Genomic DNA, 22,690 nt, shown 5'->3' with positions numbered 1-22,690 from the left:
CTAAGTGGGAGGTGGTCTTCCTCCAGGAATGCCACCTACCATACACCCTGGGCCGGGAGAAGCTGTTGGAGAGCTGGGATGGCTACTACTTTTGGTCCGGGAGTAATGAAAATCGATGCACGGGGGTGGTTACCCTCCTAGGCAGGAGGGGTATACAGATAGTCGGGTCCCAAGAGGTGATCCCAGGCCGCCTCCATTATGTGGACGTGTCGTATGGAGAGGCAGACCTGAGACTAATAAATGTGTACGCCCCCACGACGTGCACAGAAAGAGTGGACCTATGGAATAATGTAGCGACCCTACTCGTGACGAGAAGGCAAGTCATAATGGGGGGTGATTTTAACTGCCCGTTGTGCCTGGCAGACCTATTATCGGTGGCTGGGAGGAGGCTTGACCCTTCCTCTAGGAAGTTGAAGGAGCTGATAGAGGATTTTAAAATGACTGACACCTTCAGAGAGGTACACCCGGTGAGACCGGGATACACGTGGTCGGATAAGGGCGGCAGAACGCAATCACGAATAGATTTCATCTTTGTGTCTGCCAATGTGAAGGTGGATGGAGCAGACCTGGAACCCTTCCCCTTGTCAGATCACAATTTGGTGAAGGCAAAGCTCGGTATTCCAGGTGGCCTGAAGATGGGGAACGGAACCTGGAAAATGAATGTAAGCCTGTTGGAAGACAGAAGGGTCGTGGAAGACTTTGTAAGGAAGTACGAAGACTGGACGACCCTGCAGGAATGCTTTGCCACGAGGGTGGAGTGGTGGAGCATGGTAAAGGGCCGGATAAAGGCCCTCTTCCAGACACATAGTAGAAGGAGGAGTGTAAACAGGGAACTGCAGCTGTGGAACGCTAGAATCGAGAAGAAGCACAGGTTACTTGAGCTGGGATTCCCAGTGAGTGAGGATATACGGAGAATGAAGGGAAGGTTATCCTCGGTATTGGAGAAAAGAGTCAAACAAATGGCATACAGGGAAAGGATCAGGGCAACGGAACAGGGAGAGAAATGTACGAGTTTCTTCTTTAAGAAATGCAAGGCAGGAGACAACACACTTAGGGAATTGGTGAGTCCGGTCAGAGGCAGGCAGGCAACGACAGAGGGTATGATAGAGATAGCGGAGGAGTACTATGGGGAGTTGTATGGGAGGAAGGGAACGGATAAGGGAATAAGGGAGGCACTACTTGGGGAGCTAAGACATGAGGTTAAGAACCCAGAGGTACTGGGAGGGAGGATCCAGATGGAGGAAGTGGAGGAGGCAGTGAGGAGGCAGAATAAGAATAGGACGCCAGGACTGGATGGAATTCCAGCAGAATTCTATATTACATTCTGGGATTTAATGAAAGGGGACATGCTGCAGATGTATAGGGAAATGCTGGAGGGCGGACTGATGCCAGAAGAAATGTGTGAGGGGCTCATCACACTGATGTATAAGAAGGGGGACCGGAGAGAGTTGGGAAACTGGCGTCCAGTTACGCTCCTGAACTCGGATTACAAGATTATGGCAAAAATAGCTGCGACGCGCCTGGGGAAGGTGGTGGAGGGAGTAGTCGAACCCGACCAGACGTGTGCGGTGCCAGGAAGAAGGATTTCGGACTCCCTGATTTTATTAAGGGAGGCAATAGAGGTAGAAGGAGAGAGGGGATGCCCCCTAGGGCTTCTTAGCCTGGATCTTGAGAAAGCTTTCGACCGCCTCTCGCATGAGTATATGTTCGCAGTGTTGGAAAAAATAGGAGTGAGGGGACCCTTGGTCGATTGGGTGAGGCGTCTTTACCAAGGGCTCAAGACCAGACTACTGATAAATGGGGAGCTCTCGAGGACAATTCCAGTAGAGTCAGGGGTGAGACAGAGGTGCCCGATGTCCGCGGTTCTATTTGTAATGTGTATGGAACCCCTTGCACAGGCAATGAGAAACAATGAGGAAATTAAGGGAGTGACCATCCCCGGGAATAAGGAACAGGGGAAGGTGGCGCTATATATGGACGACGTAGTCGTGCTCTGTAGGGACGTGGCATCAGTGTGGGGGGCCATGAAGGAGACGAACCGCTTCGGCCTGGCCTCCGGCTTGAAGGTGAACGCGAGGAAGAGCGAATTGATGGCCTTTGGGGACCCGAGACTATTTGAGGGCCGGCCGCCTGAGTTGGGGATAAAGACGGAGGAAGTCAAGGTCCTGGGAGTGTCCTTTTGCCGAGAGAGGTCGGCGGAACGAAACTGGGACGGGAGGATAAAGCAGGTAAAGGGACAGTTAGGCAAGTGGGCCGGAAGACGGCTCACGATGGAAGGGAGGATTCTGGTAGTGAGGGTGGTGGTTTTACCAACACTCAACTACCTCGCATATGTGTACCCGCCAGGTAGGAGGGAGGTAAGAATCCTGGAATCGCTGTTGTTTCAATTCATTTGGGGAGGCGGGATGGATAGAGTAAAGAGGGTGGTGATGTGTAAGCGCGTCGAGAACGGGGGGAAGGGTGCCCCAAATATTGCACGTGTGCTGTCCTCAATTTTTGTCTGCAACACTTTGAGGTTATTCTTTTCCGAAGAGCCCCGGGGGAAGGCCACTTGTTATTTAAGGTATCGCCTGATGTGGCTCCTGAGGGGGCTTGGGATGACACAATTACCGGCGGGCACGCCCTTGGCCTGGCCACAAGGATGGCTGAATGCGGCGGTGGGTGACTACATAAAAGAGTACAATTTGAGTCAGAGAGGGGGACCGTGGAACTCCAAGGAGGTATTGGCCAAAGTAAACGAAGGGGAGGCCTGCGAGGGGGTGATGGGTGCGAAGAGGACTATGTACCGTCAAGTGTGGAGGAACACTTCATCAATGGCGCTCACAAAAGAACAGAGAGATCTGTCCTGGTTGGCGGTGTGGGATAGATTGGAGACGAGGGGCTTCATGTTTTCTCGCCGAATGGCACGCTCGCCCAAATGTCCGAGGGGCTGCAACACAGATGAGGACGCGGTGCACGTCATGGTGAAGTGTCCCTTCGCACAGGAGGTGTGGAGACTGAGCAGTCCGCTGTTGTCCTGGTTTTACCCATCGCAGGTGATAAGTCGGGACATTATGTGGGGAGTCTTAAAGGAGGTGCGGGGAGATGACAAAGATCGAACGTGGGCCATAATAGGCGCGACAAAGGAGGCCTTGTGGGGGGCTCGCAGAAAAGAGTTGGATGGGTCCCCTATATCACCGTTGGAGGTGTGCTACTGGGCGAGGAGGTTGCTAGAAAGGGTGATGGAAGTAGACCGGGTAAGGCTGGGATACAAGGCCGCAGGTGTGAAGTGGAAGTGGCCCCTACCCGGGGTGGGGTAGCGAGGGGACGGGCGGGTATAGGGAAGGGATAGCGAAAGATGGCCATGCACATTTTAGCCGGCCTGCTAAGTCGTGTGGGCGAGGAATGTATGTGTTCGATCGGGGGAAGGCGATGTGATGGAGAAGCGCATGGGTGAATGGTGGTGATGAATGTGAATAAGGGGAACGGGGCGGTGTGCGTTATGGCGGTGAGCTTTTTTTGTTGCATTGTATGTGGATGGCGCCCGCGGATGTGACGGAGACTCGAAGGGGCCAACCAGGGCGCCCGGGAAAGAATGGTTTTCAGTACTCTCTTTGGTTTTCCTTGTACCCGCTGAGAAGTTAATAAAAACCTTTAAATCGCAAATCGCAATTACCAGCGAGCGAAACGGCGTACTCAAATTGTAAATGTTGTGGTTTCACGCTTCAACACACCGGTGGGCTAAAGCAGTGAACTATTTGTCTTTTGTCAACGTGACACTTTTTTACTGATTGGCCGTGTCGGGTGTTGGAGGGTTACGACACATTTATAAATAACGCGATCTAAACCCAAAAACGGTGATTATGAATACGTCACACATGTATGTAGTCTATGGACAAATGACTTGCTGTATTGGGCTATGATGTGTTCAGGAACGCAAGCAATCTCAAAATTCAATTGCGATTAATATTGTGATGTATTGACACAATACCTATCGCGAACAAATATATTGCTCCAATACTAGGTGGGAATCAATCAAGAAGAAATTAAATAGGTTTTGTCTGTTGCCAGAAAGTCAAATGACTGAAACACATTACAACTCCCATAACACCACAATGTCTGACACATACAATTGTCATGGTTTTATTTTCATTATAGTTTCATATTAATAGTCTATTAAAAAGCGAGGAGACGGATATACGTGATTACTGCCCACATACACTTGTGAAATATAATAATTTATTTCACAATTTACATGTATAAAGCACTCTTAGACAATCGTTCTCAGGGCGCATATATAATAAACCAAATTATGAAATAGTACACAGATCACCAGACTAAGACACAGTTAGGATTTGTAGAATTCAATATTATTGCCTATGGCTCTGACATACTGAGGAATTCATATTTTTTCTGGTAAAATGTTGAAGCTCAACACTTATAAAGCCAGCATCAAAAGTGACAACCATAGAAATAAACCGAGTTATATATGTCATGGAAGATGGGGCCACCTACATCGGTGGAAAATGACAGAGAATTCACGTTACAACTGTGAACACCAAAGACAAACTATGGACCACATTGTCCGACACTGCCCTCTTAGACCATTCAAGGGCAATGGCACAAACATCACCAACACTTCCCCGGCAGCCGCAAAATGGCTAAATAATTTCGGCATTAACATATTACCACTGGTGATCACACTGGTTAACCATATGAAATAACGTCAAACCTGTACTATCCTCTGAATTGAATATGAAGTCAATTTTAGAGGACTCCTACTCAAACTAGCTGTTCTATATCCTGTAGCATTCATCTCCTTTTGTGGTCCTAAACTAATTGAGGACATTCCTAATTGCTATGGTGGAGGCATAGCTCTTAAAGGGACAACAACTGTTGAATTTGCACAAAGTGGTACAGAGCCATCCATAAATGACGTCACGCGATTTTGGACGATTTTTGACCCCCCTCCTCGTCACACGGCGTCACAAAAAGTCAGACCCCCCCCCACTCAAAAATGACATCACAAGGCTCTGCCCCCCCCCCAAAACCATATTTCCATTTTGAAAATAATATATGCTTCAAATCGCTTTAAACTATTGTCATTGTAGCGTGTATTTAATGTGGTGCTGCACTATCATGTTGAAGGAGTATTGTTATAACAATTAGTGTTGTTATCACAATTCTATATTTATTTAAAAGTTTCACATTTTGATGTGACGTCACATTTCTCAACCACCCCCCCCTTGTCACACATCGTCACAAATGTCTGACCCCCCCCCCCCCCCCCCCAGGTGCGTGGCGTCATTTATGGACGGCCCCTACTCACTTATTGGCCCCGATGGGACGATCGTCTGATTTGATCCCTCAATGGGTTTCAAACTTGCAACCTTCCAATTGTGAGTTCAGAAATCTGATCGGAATGCTACTTGGCCAAGTTACATTTAAGTTGATAGGAAATTTCCAACTTAAACGCTGTTCCAATGAATTGATAATTCTAAGAGTAGTAGGATAAATGTTTCAAGGCAGCCTCCACAACATGCATTTCATGTGCCAGTCCTGAAAGTATTCAGTTTCACCACATTAAATGAAAGAAATGAACAAAATATCAATGGATAGTGTATTTTCAAATGATGCTTTCCATTCGCAATTACAAAAAGGGATTACTAGGCATACGGCCAACAAGAGTTGCATTCACTACCCATGACAGATTGCTACATGGAATGGATTGCTAAGCATACAAATAAAAGCAAAAATCAATAACTACTTTAACACGACTGAAAGGAAACCTTTTGTCTCACTGCAAGCTATTTAATGGTACTGTTGAATTATAAATGGGTTAAATTACAAAGTAACTGGAACACGTGAAGCACATTCATTGTATAAAGTATGCACCGTGTCTGACAGCACGAATAAACGGCTGTTATTTACTGAGCCGTACCATATTTCAATGTACCATGTTGTACTACGGCATTTTGTCACTGCATTTTATAGAAATACATATTATAATATGTATACAGCAAGTACCATACTGATAATAATGCTTGCTGTACATTGTTCAAATCTTTGCAGTGTTTAGAGCTAGTTCTATTTTCACCGTGTAAGATTATAAAGCTTGCAAGCCTCACTATGGTCATCTTTATATAGCAAGTTTTATAACTGGGGTTCTAAACCCCTTAACCAATATCAAAATAATTTCAAACTTCAGCGCTAGTTAAAGCCAGACCAGTAGCGGGGAGTAAAAAGGTGTTGGCTTACAGATGCAGTCTTTTTGGAGGCCTTAGGCTGAATTTTTCACAAAATAATAGCGACAAACTCCAAGTTTGGTACTTCTGTACTATGCCCTATCATGCCACAATCTTGGGGGCAATTTCATCCTCTGCTGAGCCGTAATCTGCCGTGCTTCTCTACACTCTCCGCTGCTGTGCTGGCCATTGTACGGACCTGTAAGGGTAAGTGTGGGAAGGGTGCAGCAGATGGTAGCAGCTGGGTCAACGAGTTCACCCAGTTTAGGTGAGTGTTGTCCGTCTGCTCCTCGTCAAATCCCACACCGCGGAATGTAACCAGTGATGACTCTCCATGCAGGACGTGTATTGGCACATCCACCTGCATGATGGGGCAGGCGCATCACAATCAGGACCGAGCGAGAGCGTATGACCTCTACTCTAAATAATATAGAACACTTTGGTGTAATTGCTCTTAAACTATTTGTAATTAATCTGATTTGCAAGTTTTGTTGATTATCATATTCCGATTGTGATATTTATAAAATGTAATCAGAGAAGAAATGTCTTGTAATCACAGCAAGCAGTGCATCACCTTGTGTCAGAAACCACCACCATAAAATGAATTAACATAACTGCTTCAGTAGATATCTTACTTGAACAGGCTTCTTTAGCCACATTGCCATAAAACCTATGGTCTTTAAGTAAAAACAGGCTAATTAATGACATAGCTGATAAAGTTGAAAGCTGTTTTTAAGGCATGCAATGCTGTTGGGCACCAGAAAAGGGGGAGGTAAGGGATAAGGTGCTATTGGAATAGCATGCAGTGGTCAATAACCAAGAGGAAAACCTTCAGCCAGATGGTGGGATACTTTTAAGAGCAGACCTTGGAGGTCTGGTGTTAACAGCATCAGTTGCAAATATACGGCAGATGGCAGCGTTAGACGTATGTGCATGGTATTATTGGCATTGGCTGTTATTGCTTTTTTAACATTGAACTTTTCATTCTTAAATGATACTAGGGAAATTCCTGTAAATATGTTGATTCTCCTATGGGTAATTCTCATGTTAAAATCTTCATTCACTCGAAATTGTTTAAAACGACGCTAACATATCTCGGATATAAATCTCTGAGATTATGGAACTGTTGGAATAGCAATCGTTTTCTAAGTGGATTTGCTAAAGGATCTTTGAAACATTAAATACATTTATTGGAATGGAATTCCAAAAATCTTCATTACAAAATCATCCGGGTGTCTATTAATGATTCCTACATTGTCATTAAGTAAATGTATATTCATGCATTTCCTTCGTCCAAATAATCCACATGAATTTCACGGGTCATTCGTGGACTACCATTCCTTGGAATCATGGCTAAATATGCCATTTGGCAGTTTCCCCAAAAATACTCACAATTACACTCATGAAATTCGAAACGTTATTCAACTCCAATAATCAGATTAAGATTCTGTGTGAGAGATGATGGGAATTGCCCAGCACGACTTCTGAATGTTTTCTGTCATGGCAGCAAGTTACAACACAGCAGTGAAGGGTGTGAGTAGCACTACAGTTAAGATCACCGTGTATGTTTTGGCCTCTAAGGGACAGAAGAGCCAGAGGGTGTGTGCAGTTTCCCCAGGCGCGATGTTCCCCTCGGGGGTGAGACACTCCAGAACGCTGTGCGAGTAGCTCTCGTCACAGACCACTCGCAGGGAGTCCTGCTGCACCAAGAAGCTCACGGGCATCGCTCCACCATTGTACAGGTCAAACACCTGGCGTACACACACACAAAGACAAATATCTCCCGTATAGCCTTAAAAAACCATTGGGGAAAAGTGCTGTTAGGGCAAGCGCTGTTAGCACTTGTCCCAACATTGCCGATGTTTACACAATGCACCAGGTACTCATTTTAAGCTAAGTCCACCTAGGGGAGGCCCATGGACCGGTACAGATACTCGTCACTGGTGTTGGCCATGAGCGGGAATCAAACTCGAGTCGCCGGGTTCGTCGCGCAGCACGCTAACCGCTACGCTACCGCTCCGCACATAAACGACACACACACATACATACAAAAACAAGTGATACAAGCAGTAGGAATGGCAACTTGGCCTCTCCAGCAAGTGTTCGGACATTGCATGTGACTAGCGACATTTATTGTCCAAAACTTCTGGAGGCTCCTAGAAGGGGCAAATCTGCCATATGGGGTTTCGCACGAGATGCCATAGACACCTATCCCCTCGGGGCCTCAAGCTTTGGTTTTCTTGCCATGGTTCCTTGATAATTAAATTCAAGGCGGAGCGGTTAAATCACTGGCCACTTGCATTAGTCCAGAGCCCCGAATTACCACTATTTACCCGGGAAAGTCACAATGATTCCAAAAGCTCGTTTCCAGGAGGGTCCTGCATTAGCATGTTTGGCCAACACCAATGTGTTTTTGACGATGGGAGGAAACCAGATAACCCAGAGGAAACCCATGCCAAAGAGGGGGAGAACATATAAACACCACACAAAAAGATGCCTCAGTAAAGAATCTGACACTGGTCCTTTTTGCTGTGAGGCACATGTAGTGAGTTCCATAAACACACTCCCTCATGTAACTAGAGCTTACCTGTATGGGTGGGGTTTGGCATCTCAAAGCCACAGGCAGTAATGTATGCTGGTGGGATGGGTAATGGATGTAGTGTAGATCAGAAGGAACTGTCACTCCCACCAGATTGAGCTGCAGTACACACAGTATCAAATTAAGTATCGTTCGGAATACATTTACATTTCCCAATGAATTACATTGTACAAATACACTATTTGCCGAATAATGCATCATGGAATCTCAATAAAGGTGTTCGTGTGGGTCCTGCATTGCAATGTTTGGTTAATTTCTTAATGAATCTCTAATATCTAGTGGGAATAATCTGGAGCACCCAGAGAAACTTAATGCATAATGCATGTGACAAAATTAAAAATACTCAACAATCCATACAAAATAGTCAACAATCAATTTGATGATCTCTATGTGAGCTACAAATCTTGCCTCAATAGTAGTGGATTACAGTTGTGCACCATAACACCTGGCACACTACTATATAGAACCAGAGCACATGATCAAGCCACATTTACATTCCTTACAGCTAGATAAGTCATTTGCAAGTTTAAATTTTTATTTTCTTTTTTAAGGTCCATTCAAAATACAGTTGTATTACCATTTTTATCGTTTCATAACTAAGTAAAAATATGTGGATTTAAGTTCAGATATAAATGACGACTATTTATCCTGACTTATCATAAAATGCTACTGCTTAAGCAAGCTTAGTCATATAGAAAATGTCAAGGTTGTCACTACATTAAAACGTAATCACTATGCATATACCATAGCCAGGAATACTTGTTTTAAGTGTAGATATACCATACTATATGTTTGTGTTTGGTAGAAACATAAAAATTTATATATAATGACTTAGAGCTTTCGTGACTACAGGAATTCATACTCTTTGGTTCTTTCGGTAAAGTCACGTAGGTAGAAAAATAATTTTAAAAATCACGACGTTTCGATCGCAACACAAGCAATCGTCTTCAGGTGAAAAAATACGGCAGGTGAACTGCTGAGACATTTACATGCAAAAAACAGATTGACATGCTAATCTCTAGCAGTACAATGGCCGCCTCTTCAGCACCGTAGTCGTGAGGTATGTCAGGCTCTCCGATCTTACATTTACATGCAAATTCAATCTCTAGCCCCGCCCACTTACCCTTGGGTTGCACCCATCTCAAACCGATATAACCTCCTGTTGCAGCAGCTCTTCCGCTATATTTCTCCTGCCTCAGCAGTATATTTCTCCTGCCTCAGCAGTTTGCCTACTGTATTTTTTCACCTGAAGACAATCGCTTGTGTTGCGATCGAAACGTCGTGATTTTTTATTATTTTTTACATTATTTTTCTATCTACGTGGCTTTACCGAAAGAACCAAAGAGTATTCATATATAAGTCTATACAAGTTTAGAGTTATAAATAAATTCACCGTAAGTTATTTTTCACAAATATAAGCATATGACAAAAACACAAAGAAGCATAATGTGGTAGTGCAGAAAAAAACAGGTGAGACCACAATAACAATTGAGTTGAATTAATACTTACAGGTATGCTCCTGCCATGAGTGACCCTGAACACCACCATCAGCCAGTCTGATGCTGGAAACTCATGCCTAAATAATTGCACATTAAAGAGGAAGCAGATAGCTCTTTAATTAAAATAAAAAACGAAGTCAACATATCGGTGAAATCATAGTTATCTCAGAAGCTCTTACTCAAGGAATAGTGAAGTCAAAGTCAAATATCAAGCAGCTGAAATGAGCATCAGGCAGCCCTTATCTCTGTTTACCCAAAGTCAGTGTTTTAAATTCCACTTCCCCCTCGTAGGGACCAGTCTGCCTAAACAATTACCATTGACTCCAAAACATCCTTTCAATGCCAAAGGGGGCAACGGAATAAGTCGACCCCAGAATGGAATTTGAGCACATGACAGTCCAATTGTGTGTGGAAAGAGTGCTGGAGGCAGTTGCCCTCCAACAACAACGGAGGGCAGAGGAGCGATGCTCACAACAACGAGCGGAGAGCTGGGCGGCTAAAATGCAGCAAGTTGGCACATTAGCGGGCACAGCTGGTGCATCTTCCAGTCATCTAAATCAGTCAACCCATGGCACCTCGGTCTGTTTTGTGACCTGTCAGCGAGCCTTCAACACTTCACGTGGCCTCAAAATGCACCTGGCCTGGCACGGGTGCCGTAGTGATGTCACCGTCACTTCGTGGCGAATGGCAGGTATTGGTATTATTGGAACGAGTGTTTTAACTGCAGCTGCACACCACCAGCGAATGACGTTTTGCTCAAAAGTTGTATTAGTTGAGAAATGCTGCCCTCTGGTGCTAGTGTGTGCACATAAGTGCATGTGCATTGGCATACAAGTGAGAATGAGCAGGCGTTGTGAAAAAATATAAAATATTGTTTATGATTGACCAAGCAAGCGATGCACTGAACCAAAGGTCCTGCCAATACATGCTTGGTTGAAGGTCATGAAGTGGTTGCTGGTGGGTAAATATATTAGGTGTGGCATGGAAATCCGCTTTTGTACTGTCGGCTTTGGTAGGGGTGCATTTGCTCTTGGCTGGCATTGCTCCTCCGGACATCAGAAGAATGGTAGCTAGTCATGCAGAACGTCATGCCAGACCATGGACACCTACGTTTACATAGCTTTTGTCAATAGAGAACATGTGGCTCCAACTCTAGAACGCATAACTGCAAGCAACGTCAGCAGTTTCTAATATCAGCAGCTACCACCAGGATAAGAATAACCACGGGCAATCTAGGGATGCCTGAATCACCTCCGCGCCGATGTTGGCAGCTTCAAAATAAACCTAAAAAATGTGGGTCTATTGAGACCAGGCCTAGAACACGAACTGCATCCGTGGTGAAGATAAGATGATGCCTCAACTGTTCCAGTGTCATTTGTTACAGGAGCCATCCACAGCTGACGAGTTCAGGACTGTGACTGACCGTGCAAAGGCCTGTGCCCAAAAATGTGTCGTCAATTGTCTATGTTGGTATGATAGACAGAAAATTATGAGTAGGCGCTTAATACAAGCACTTGCTCCTATGGTCTAAAATATAAACACGAGATCTTTGTGCATGTGTGAGGCATGTGGCAAAAGAGTAGTTACGTGCCTGTAGGTGACTGTGACAATTTGCTTAGCCCCTGGCTGGAGTTGGCCTCCTCGAGGGAACACAGTGAATGTCTGGTCTCTCTGGAGACGTGCAATGCGGAGTTCACGGGCGTCCAAGTCCATGTGCTCTGCCCACACCTCCAATTCCAGGGAATTCTCATTAGGGAACACCACCGCCCTGTCAGGACACAGAGGCAATAAGAGTCAATCCACACTGAGAGGCTTATTGTTCCAGACTATTGCTTTGACATAAACAGCATTATTTTTAAATTACTGTATAAGTTCTGCAGTGGTTAATGCTGAAATGTTTGCATGCTTCACCTATACCTTACTCAGCTGAATATAAATTATTCGCATAGTTTTGTTCCTTTAAGTAACGCATCCTTCAATGATTTTTACATTTTAAATATAGGTTTCTGTAGCCGATACTGTGATCCCTATTATATGGTGGGTTAGGCCACGTGTAGTTTTATGCATATACTCAAACAAGCATTGAGCAGTTCTCATGTAGAATGGTGGTCCTGAGCCTAGAGAATAAACTTCATATTCTTATATCTGGGCATAGTCTTCCATGGGAAATGACTGATGACTTCCGACAAAGTCTCATAAACCCTGAAGGGATAATGGAATGAGTCAACCCTTGCCCAGGATTTAAACTCACAACCTCCAAATGGAGAGTTAATACTCAATAACCTACCACACCATCACTTGGCCAAGTGGAATTTACAATATACTGCACTGTAATTAGTTCATACATTTCCACATAAGCAATAAACACCTCACCTATATGTATTCAACTGTCACTGCTTATATAACTAATACCTTGCTAGATAAACAATGTTTATTTAAAAGGTGATTAACATCTATTTTATAACACTCAGACAAGCTGTGAAACTGCAACGGCGTAGAGCGAAATTTACGTTTACATACAATTCCTGATCATCTCATCCCACGACTAAATCTGTCCACCTAATATCCCTTCCCTATTTAACAGCGTCTTATGATAGAATTGTTTTAAGCATTTGTATAAACCCATACATATCGTATCGTGTTGTAGGCAATGAACACCTTAGCTGAGTCAGGTAAATTGTGAGCACTGACCAGTGAGCCTCCACCAGACCAGGGTTTTGCAGGAGCAAGTGTATGACAGAGGGCTCCGCACCAGCCGAGGCTGATCCCAGGTCAAACTGCAGTGGAGGAGGGGTGCAGCAGGGCAGGATAACACGCGGCCTGCACACACATGTAACACGGTGCACACACATGTTAATGCCTGCTCCACAAGTAGACATTTTTCTACATGGTATTCCGCACAACAATGTGATAAAGTTGTTGTCGGTCAGAACTTGTCAATGGATATATCAGTCATGACTATGATATATCATGTTTGATGTCCTCCTCATGGAGTGACATCACGAGCGATGTGACATCACCTTGTCGTAACTTGATGTTCATTTAGGCTTGCTCAAATATTTCAGACGATTATTAGCATGATTAAATGGCTGGAAAAGGAATCAAGGTTAATTTTGCAATGTAATCAGGGCCAATGTATAAAGAGAAGACAACACCTCCCGCTGTCAGGTGCATCCTCGTAGGGTGGCTCCAAGTCCAGGTAAAAGTTGAGTTGCCACAGGTTCATCATGGTCCATAGTTGCATCTTGCTAAGGCCGGCTGCACTGCCTGAGCCACGCACGTTCAGTACTGAGAGAGTCGGGCGGGCGCCTTCGGCGGTCACACGGCACAGCTTTCTCACACCCAACGCCAAGCCAGCTGGGCAGTCAGAGCACACACATCACATACAGCTTTCTATTGGAATTGAAACAACCTATTTGACACATGCCACTATATTTGGACCACTTAACCCACAACATGAAATTCATAGGTTCAAATTCTGATCAGGGGTGGACCAAGCTCACCATCATCATATGGCTCCAATGGTGAACCACCATAAGAATGTGGAACTCTCACCACTGGCTTGTGGCCACAAATAGATGCGTACTGTTCATGCTCATTTCATTATGTAGACACATTGGAGTTTTTTAATACATTTTAATAATGGCATGGGCCGATGCCATGTTAAGCACCCAAAAGTCATATCCTGTATTCCATAAAATATAATTTTCTACTTGAGTACATTACTATATCAGACCATTGGAAAGGCTGCTCATATTGTGATTGTGAAGTCAGTGATCCAAATTACACATTCTTATGCAGGGGGCCAGTCTTTCCACGGGACAATCTCTGTTGACCATCCAAAAAGTTATATTTATATTTACCCTAGAAGGATGCTGAGCCAGTCACCAACCGGAATTTTAACTGGCATACAATTGATACAAACACACAAATACATGTGCATGCTTGCCTGCATGTGTGTGTGTGTACATGTGTTACCATGCTGGGTGACCAGCTGATAGCTAACGGTCCAGTGGTAACGTCTGCTGCAAGTAGGCCTTGCCATAGCCTGCACTTGCTTCGAACAGCGAGCTGGAATGATGCTTTCATATTCATTTAGCTCCAATGCTGCAAAACAAACAAAAGACCAGGTGATTAACTCGGATTGGTGGCTCTTACCTCCACTTTAAATAAATCACACATTTCAGATGATACTGTGTCAAGTGTGACAGTGAAACCTGTAAGCCGGCATTTCGGAAGTGTGCTTGGGGGGCCATGTAGACATCATTGTGTGTGTGTGAAACACCGCACTTGTAGAGTTATGAGGTGGACAGTAAATGGCAGAACAAGTCGATTGCTGCTCTATCTGTATGGATATTGATTTGTTGTCCCCTTGTATGCATGTTTTCTCCAAGGACCATCTCTAAACCTTTATAAACAGTTTGCCTTTAAAGGTTAACCCCCCTTTTCCTGATGACGACCACTTGTGTTGCGATCGAAACGTCGTGGTTTTTGTTTTTATTCTTATTTTTATTACTGAAAGAACCGGAATAAGTTTACATTATAGACTGCCAGTGCACTCACCAAACTTAATAACCAGGCTACAGTCCACATTATAGATTGCCAATACACTCACTCCGATTAAGAACCAGGCTACAGTCTACATTAGTGTTTTTGTTTTTATTATTTTATTTTCATAATTTTTATTTTCATTCACTTTATTTATTATTATAATTTTTCTATCTACGTGACTTTACCGAAATAACCAAAGAATATAGACAAAAAGCTCATGTATGACCTTACTGAAAAACAGTCGAGACTAAATATGGTATTCTTAGGTAAGCCTTGGGTGTGGATAATCTCCTTTACTGGTCACAAGTCAGTGGTAAAAAAAATATTTCACATTCGTATGGCATGACCAGCCTATTCATAGGACCATTATTTTAACAAAGTAGTGCTAATATTAATGACATTGGAGGGGTAATGGTATTTTAACTCATGATCTTCCAATTGTGTCGGCAACTGTTCCACTCCAACACCTTGCCATTTAAGTACTGTATGTTAATGTTAGAAAACATTTCAAATGTTGCATTCACTGTTAATTCTTACTTATTAACATGCCTTACCGGTGGTGTGTGTCATCATGACCTTGTCAGGACTAGATGCCTGCAGCTCGTGCTGCTCCACGCTCAGGGTGAAACTGAGGTCACAGTTGCTATCATTGACCAGCGTCAGGTGCCCCAAGGCAGCCGTGCCAACCACTACCACACCGAGGTTCACGTCACTCTCCATAGCCTAGAGAAGACATCACAACACTGTACTGAAGTCTCAATTAATGTCAAAGTGTCTCTTTGTTTAAATGTTAATTTCCATTGATAGCCCAAATCCAGTGCAAATTTGTTTCTATATATTTAAATAGGTCAGCGTTTCTATTAATCACTGTTGACTCTCCACAAAATTGTAGTAATTTTATCGACCACAGGGAAATGATAGGCTGAATTGACCCCTTACTGAAACTTCAGCTAAAAAGCTAATCTGGAGCTGGGTGCTTTGACACAGCCCCACCCAGCTGTAAATGTGTATGGGGAACAAAATACTGGCATGGGGTCTCCCTGCTCAAAGGAGCATGCCAGTGGTGTAAATTCCAATTCCAATTACCGACGCCACTGTCTCTATTATTGACCTAAATAGCAAGAGGAACTCAATGTTTCGCCTCCAGAGGAATGAAGAAGGGCTGAGTTCGCCTCTAACTGGGATTTTAACTCTGACTGCTACAGCACCGCGTGGGTGGATATGTACAAGGCAAATGGGCGTCAAGTTGGTGTTCTCACCCTGATGTTGCCCATGGCTCCCTCGCCAATGACACGCAGGGATAGGCGGGTTTTGCTGCTGGACGTTTCCTCCTTGTCTCCCTGCTGATGGCTCTGCACTGGGTCTAGCTGCCCCCAGTGCTGACTTGATGCCAGCCATACAAGGAGACTGGGCTTCAAAACATACTTTTTGTCCTCCAGTGGGGAAAAACTCCACACCTGCGACTGCAGAAGTATGTCCAGAAAAAAATATAATATAAAAAGTAGTCACATCGTTTTCTAGGCCTCTTCTGATGAAATAAACATATCTGATCACGAGTCAAAATTAAAACGTCTCCTTGCTCAATGGAAACAGCGGCGGTTTTCATCTTCTTCATCTGTGGTAGAAATTCCACATTCCCACAAAGGGTTCCAAGATATTCATAGGATGGCCACTGTTGACTTTTCACAAAGTGGTATTTATTGTATCGACTCAGCTGAAGACTTGGTACTCATGTATAACAGAAAAATAAAGGTGACTTTTGGTAATTGGCCTTCCTGCTTTATAGAAGGGACATTGGTTAAATGTTGACCAACACTATATATTCCTGAAATGTAATGCAGTGCATTACATTTACATAATTGAAATTACATATTTCCATGGTCTGAGACTTTTTCAACAGGTGCCTGCATTCAGATGTTTGGTCAATTCCACTTTAATAAATGTTATTATTATGTGGGGGAAAATAGAGTACCTGGAGCAAACCCATGCTTTGAGGGGATAACACAATTTTTCGTTCATATCACAGCCCAGCAGGATTGGGAGTTTAACACATCTACATGCTCCACAAACCCTTGTGTTTAAAGTACTAGATTACAGGTGTGCAACACACCCAGCTATACGAGTCATTCAAACGAACCAGATGGCTCATATGTACAGGAAACACACACACACATCACTCACCACACTCTCGTTTGGCTGAATTATGCCGTGTGCAGGTGAGACACTCAATGTGCCACTCCCTGTAACGTTCCACTGAAAGCACAGGGGCAGCTGGCAGCAGTTGTCAATGGTATGCGAGCACTGTGACATGGTCCCTATACATGTAGGCTTAAAAAACAGCCTCCCATTGCCTTGAAGCTGCACCTGTGGCCGGTCCACCAGCCACGACACCTCCATATTCTGAAATTATGACAAATATACATGTGCTCATGAGATGTCAGTCTGAAAGAATGATACAACCCAAAAACAAATAGCTCTTATCCTGTCGGTCCACGCTTAGGTTGTGTGTCCATGAGGGTCTAACATGAGCTTTATGCTTTGTTTATAAGAAAAAAAACCCATCTCAATTACATTCAGACAGCCTGTCACAGGGTCCTATTGACATTATTTTAACGATAAATTAAAATGTATGGCAGTAAAGTCACAGTGATGTCACTATTATGGTGTAATGGAGCATAATGACCACTCTAAGTTCAACAATGCAACTTGTTTGTTATTTAGTTGCTCATACTAATGTTTTTGTCCATATTGCTCTATTTAAAATGAGCTACAATACTGGAAAAAGTTAAATTACATTTAGGGCTGCGTCTCAAAAAGAACAATATGTAAAATCACATTGAAACAGTTACAAACACAACAGCACTTTTATTGGCTGGATAATTTGACATGAGGTTCACAGATTCAGGGTGACAATTTGTCTGTAAAATATATATATATATTTTTTATATATTTATGTATGCGGGTTTGGAGATGTGTTAAAATAAGGACTAGCTTGGGTGATAATTTTGTAGGTAATTAAGAAACACAAAGCACTATCGTCACACACGTTGGGATGGGGCAGGGTACTTTGGAGAGCCGGGAGGGTGAGGGGAGTAAAAGCGCCGTGGCTCACCTTTGTATATTGACCACAGTAATTGAGAAGAATAGGCAACACTTGGCAATATAGTCCCGGAGCACTGGAGGAGGCCCGGAGCAAAACCACCTGCTTTCCTCCAGGGGGCACCAACCCCTGACTGGGCCTCACCACCAGTCCCACCCCCTCAGGTTCTTTGGATCCGATGGCACCCTGAAGTCGCTCCTGAGCCCTGCTTTCCCCTTTTCCCTGGGCCAGACTGGGCTGCCCCAGGGTTGAGGTGCCAGGGTTTGGTTTCCCACTGGCTGGGCAGGCACCCACTGGTAGGCTGAAGAAGATTGGCGTGTCCCCCGTGTTTGTAAGCAGAGCAGTGGTGTGGGTACTTTTTCCTGCCGTCACTGCTGGGAATTCCTTTCAACAAAAAAACAGGTTAAGGGTTTGTGTAGGACTGGCAGTGGTGGTAGGTGACAAGTGAAACAAATGTATTACGTTATGAAATCAAGAGTGATCAAAACAGTCACTGTCATGTAATGAAAAAATGTAATGTATAGTCATACAGTCCAATACAAACTATGGACATGGAACAATTCCTTCTTCCCGCTGCGATGTGATGCATTTCAGTAAACAAGCCTCACATGCTTCAATTATTCTTTAAGTATGTTAAGCATGCTAAAGAACTAATATGTAATGTTTTAAAAATGTATACTTTATTTTTTATGTGCTGTATGTACATACTTGAATAATAACAAGTTGTAATATTACATATGTATATATTAAGCAAACATGATAGGGTAAGCATTGTGCAGAAATAACTGTATCCTACTGATGATGATGTAACCAAATGTCATGGACCTTTACTCTACAGATTGCTCTTAATTTAACCTATGCAGCACACTGCATACACCATTCCCATATAGCTGTCACACAAAGCAGCATCGTGAAGATTAAGAAGTGATGTAATATGCATCGTGTTGTATGCAGTCATTGCTGCATCAAGCTGCATGGTATAACAAGGTCTTTACATGTATCATGAGCATAAGGACGTATTTTAATGTATGAATTGATGCCTACGAAAGATGCAAAAATCCACACCAAGGTGAGAGAAATCTTGCAAAACTTGAAGTGTGCATGGCTGCAGTTGTTCTTACTACATGGGCACTGGACAAGTTGCAGGTGGGCGGGAAGGGCTGCTGTCCTGGCTGAAACGTGTGTGTGCTCACAGCCAGGGTCAGGCACCAGGGTAGGCACATTGTAGGCTCCTCCACCAGGCGAAAGTCTTTCATGCTCTGAAACAACATTGGGCCTCCACTGAGTGCAAGGTCTCCTTAAGCATTGAGTAAGAATAATGTAGATATAGGAGCCCCAGGGATGAACAAGGTTCAGGCATGAATATACAAAAACATTATATTTTATAGTGATCACTTCATGTATTCCTACAAAGCCAATCAACTAGCGCAGTTGGCTACGTATGGTGCGAAAGAAGTGAAACATACATACAGGAATAAATAATCTATACAATGGATATTGAGAAGACAATATGGTGAATTTAGGAATGCAAATTACTTGATTATCTGGCCATAAGTCTAACAAACATTTAGCTTGGCTAGAGTCGAAAAATCGTGCTCTAGTGCAACACAATTGAAAATGTATGAGTTTGGCAAAATTTCGCATCACGGCACCAACCTTATAGAAAGCGCAGGCTTCCAGCTCAGCATAGTGCAGCGTGTTCCTGCGTCGAGGGCGGAATGTGACTCTGAGCGCTATCGTCTTGAGGGGTGGCACTTCACATTCAGCTGGCTCCACGTGAAACTCCCCATCAGCTGAGGCTGTCCACACCACGCAGACAGTGCCGTGCGTGTGGTTTCGCAGGGACAGGGCAAGAGCCGCAGCCTTCTCGCCATCACGCACAAAAGCGCTGAAGTCTAGCATGCTAGCACTGAGGCTAACATGAGTGGGAGGAAGTGCCTCGTCCCAGCACAATTCGAATCGTCCATCAACCCGGTGATCAAAAACAGCATTGCTGGGTGCGACTGTAGTTGGTTCCTGCTTCTCCACCTCTTCCTGCAGTAAATAAACAGTGATAATGTGTCACGACTATGATGCTTAAGAAATGTTTTCCACTTTTCTGCAGATATGTTACGCGGTTTTTTTCCATATTGCTCAATTTATCAAGTACCCTTAGGAAATAAAATTTGCATTTCATTTTTCAACACCTATGTTAAAATCACAGGACTAGAATAGGTTCGAGAGGATTGAGATGGTCTAGATGGGGTCGCATAGGTCATCATATTGACAAGAAACCAATGAAACAATCAACACAACTGAAGAGTTATGGTGTGGAATTTTTTTTATAAAAAAACTGGATTCGTGTGTAATTTTAAAGGTACAAAATAGGTTGTAATATGAGCCCTGAATAATGTATGCCAACATACCTAGCCATACTCTGACACATTACCGATAAATAAGATGCAATAAATGTAATGAAGCAATGATGTGGGAGACAGATTTTCCACAGGAAAGCCACATCAGGAACTCCCCTTACTTCCCATAACTTAAACATAAGATATGCCTAGACTGCCATGTTTTACATAAATACTGTAAATGCAGACCTTTCCAGCCAAAGTTGGGGCCCAGGGCAGTTGGTCAGGGATGAGAAAAAGATCAAAAACAAGACAACAGGTAGGCCCCATAAGGGGAGCCTATCGACTGATGCCTGCAATACATACTGCCTGTGCTGTCTTCACCTAGAGCAACCTCAGAGCCTCCAAAGCAGTGTAGCTACCAGGAACCCTGAAAGAGTGGATATCAATAATCAGCACCTGGCAAGGGATAAGCGACCCATCAGTGGGGTCCAGGCAGAGCTTCTTGTTGTGCAGCATGGAGAGAAGGGTAGGCGGTGACTGCAGGGTCAGGCCACGCCGTGCATTGGTGTGACACCGCTGTATATGTTCGCCACGCAGCACCGCCGGCGTCGTCTCCACTGTGCTGCCTGCTCCTAACAGCTCCACGTGCACAGGAGCCTGGCCACAAATGGGCACCAAGACAATCACAGTCGACTTCATAATGCCGTGGCGCCAACTTGAGTGGCATTGTGTTCAGAGCGCTCAATGTAAGATCACGAGTTCAAAATCTAGGTTGAATTTTTTAGGCTGTCAACTCACTGGGATTGATAACGTGTTCACTACTTTGTGGGTAAAAAAACTTTGTTTTCATGTGCTATGAAGGGCCATTGCCCAAAACGTTGCCTATTTTATGTATCTTTTTTAAGGCAGTCTTCTTAACAAATGTGTTGTTGTTTTTTGTTGATTGTGCAGCATCGTCTAATAATTTTATAAAACAATGTCTGTTTGTCCTTTCAATCAGAATTCCAAGTGTTTCATAGCAGCAGCCAATTCATTCTTAAGGAGTGTTTCTCATGCAATAGGGACTTGGAGAAAACCTACACATATGAGTAGATACATAACCCAAACAATGTAGCCTTGCCTGCAAGAGGAGCACACAGACACACATACCTGATGGTGCACCAGACAGGCCACACGCCGATAGTAGTTGATGGGTTGCTGGGGTGTGAATGTGACACGAAGCTGCACAGTGGCATGAGGTGGCAGCTCGCCACATACTCGCTCCAAGCCAAAAACACTGCTCTCCGTGTCCAGTGCAAACTGGTAGATGGCAGGCACAGCCGAAGAATTGCGAAGTTCCAGCGTTCGCACGCCCACCTCGCCAACAAGCATGCGGTCGAACACCAGCAGTGTTTCGCTCATTGTAACACTTGGGCCTGAAATGTAGGGCAAAACTAAATTAACAGGTGTCCTCCATTCATCTAGGAATGTCTTGCTAATAACATTTGGTCAATTCCTTTTTAAGGAGTGTTTCGCAACGTCGGAGAAGACTGGAGTACCGACAGAAATTCCATGCATACATAGAAGTAAAACTCCCACAAAATTCAAATTAAGTTTAAGTATGTAAACCCCCAAAAAGCCACCTCTCACCTTGGCAGCTTCCTGTGAGTTTGACAATGCACTTGGGCAGGTTGCCAGCCATGACTACGTGAAGGTATTGGGTGGTGCAGCAACCGACCGTGACTGGGCTGAACCGCACGGGCACACGTGCCGAGCCCTGGGGATTGACCCATCCCTGCTGAATTCGGCAACCAAACAGGTTTCTCGTTTGTGGGTTCGGAGTGGTAATCTCAACCTGGAATGATGCCTTCACCTTTCAATTGAGGTAAGGATGGAGGGGAGATAATAAGACAGGGGGTGTGGGGAATGTCAGGTTAGAATCTAGTGTATAGTCTATTAATACTGTTTCCATCTGCATGGCACTGTGGTTAGAGTGCTTGACATGTATGGCCTGGCAGAGCCCAAGTCATAATTAATTAATATACCTAAAAGAACCCCATTCCTGTTGCACTGCCACTCTGCTAAATTAGTAGGAGCAGGGCCCCTACGGAACAACTATCAGGCACAATGGTGGTCACATTTGTGGGCTCTTTTCTTTTAGGATGAACAAAAAAAGAGCATGGACAAGCCAGCCTACACGTCCACTTGTATAGGTGGAGGGGGATGGAAGGTCACTCAGAGATGAAGAGAAAAACTCTCTGCTCAGCATGGCTGATACCTCAGTTATGACTGTACTGCACTAATTTAAGAGTGAGGCAAAACTTTCACAAGTACATCTCATGTTATATCTTCTACGGCAACACACTTAGTTTATTGTAGGCAAAAGCCACACCAATATAGGC

General features: G+C 44.1%; 1 protein-coding gene across 3 annotated transcripts in view; it reads right to left on the bottom strand.

Annotated features, from left to right (window-relative positions):
• CFAP65 (cilia and flagella associated protein 65) overlaps positions 1-22,690 on the bottom strand; it is a 47,799-nt gene that overhangs the window by 16,881 nt on the left and 8,228 nt on the right. For all 3 annotated transcript variants that reach the window (XM_078614682.1, XM_078614770.1, XM_078614848.1), the window contains 17 exons: positions 21,939-22,161; positions 21,459-21,724; positions 20,766-20,966; positions 19,630-20,007; positions 19,095-19,232; positions 17,986-18,357; positions 17,055-17,273; positions 16,133-16,336; positions 15,428-15,596; positions 14,301-14,429; positions 13,478-13,679; positions 13,014-13,142; positions 11,914-12,090; positions 10,333-10,399; positions 8,812-8,922; positions 7,784-7,975; positions 6,424-6,585 (listed from right to left, as the gene is read on the bottom strand). In XM_078614682.1, the coding sequence (XP_078470808.1) occupies positions 6,424-6,585; positions 7,784-7,975; positions 8,812-8,922; positions 10,333-10,399; positions 11,914-12,090; positions 13,014-13,142; positions 13,478-13,679; positions 14,301-14,429; positions 15,428-15,596; positions 16,133-16,336; positions 17,055-17,273; positions 17,986-18,357; positions 19,095-19,232; positions 19,630-20,007; positions 20,766-20,966; positions 21,459-21,724; positions 21,939-22,161 (3,339 nt within the window). The remainder of the gene's footprint in view (positions 1-6,423; positions 6,586-7,783; positions 7,976-8,811; positions 8,923-10,332; positions 10,400-11,913; positions 12,091-13,013; positions 13,143-13,477; positions 13,680-14,300; positions 14,430-15,427; positions 15,597-16,132; positions 16,337-17,054; positions 17,274-17,985; positions 18,358-19,094; positions 19,233-19,629; positions 20,008-20,765; positions 20,967-21,458; positions 21,725-21,938; positions 22,162-22,690) is intronic.

Source organism: Lampetra planeri, chromosome 1 (assembly GCF_965212315.1).
Source record: "Lampetra planeri chromosome 1, kcLamPlan1.2.h2, whole genome shotgun sequence".
NCBI lineage: Eukaryota > Metazoa > Chordata > Hyperoartia > Petromyzontiformes > Petromyzontidae > Lampetra > Lampetra planeri.
The sequence above is the reverse complement of the archived record's forward strand: the minus strand, read 5'-3'. Positions and strand labels throughout refer to the sequence as shown.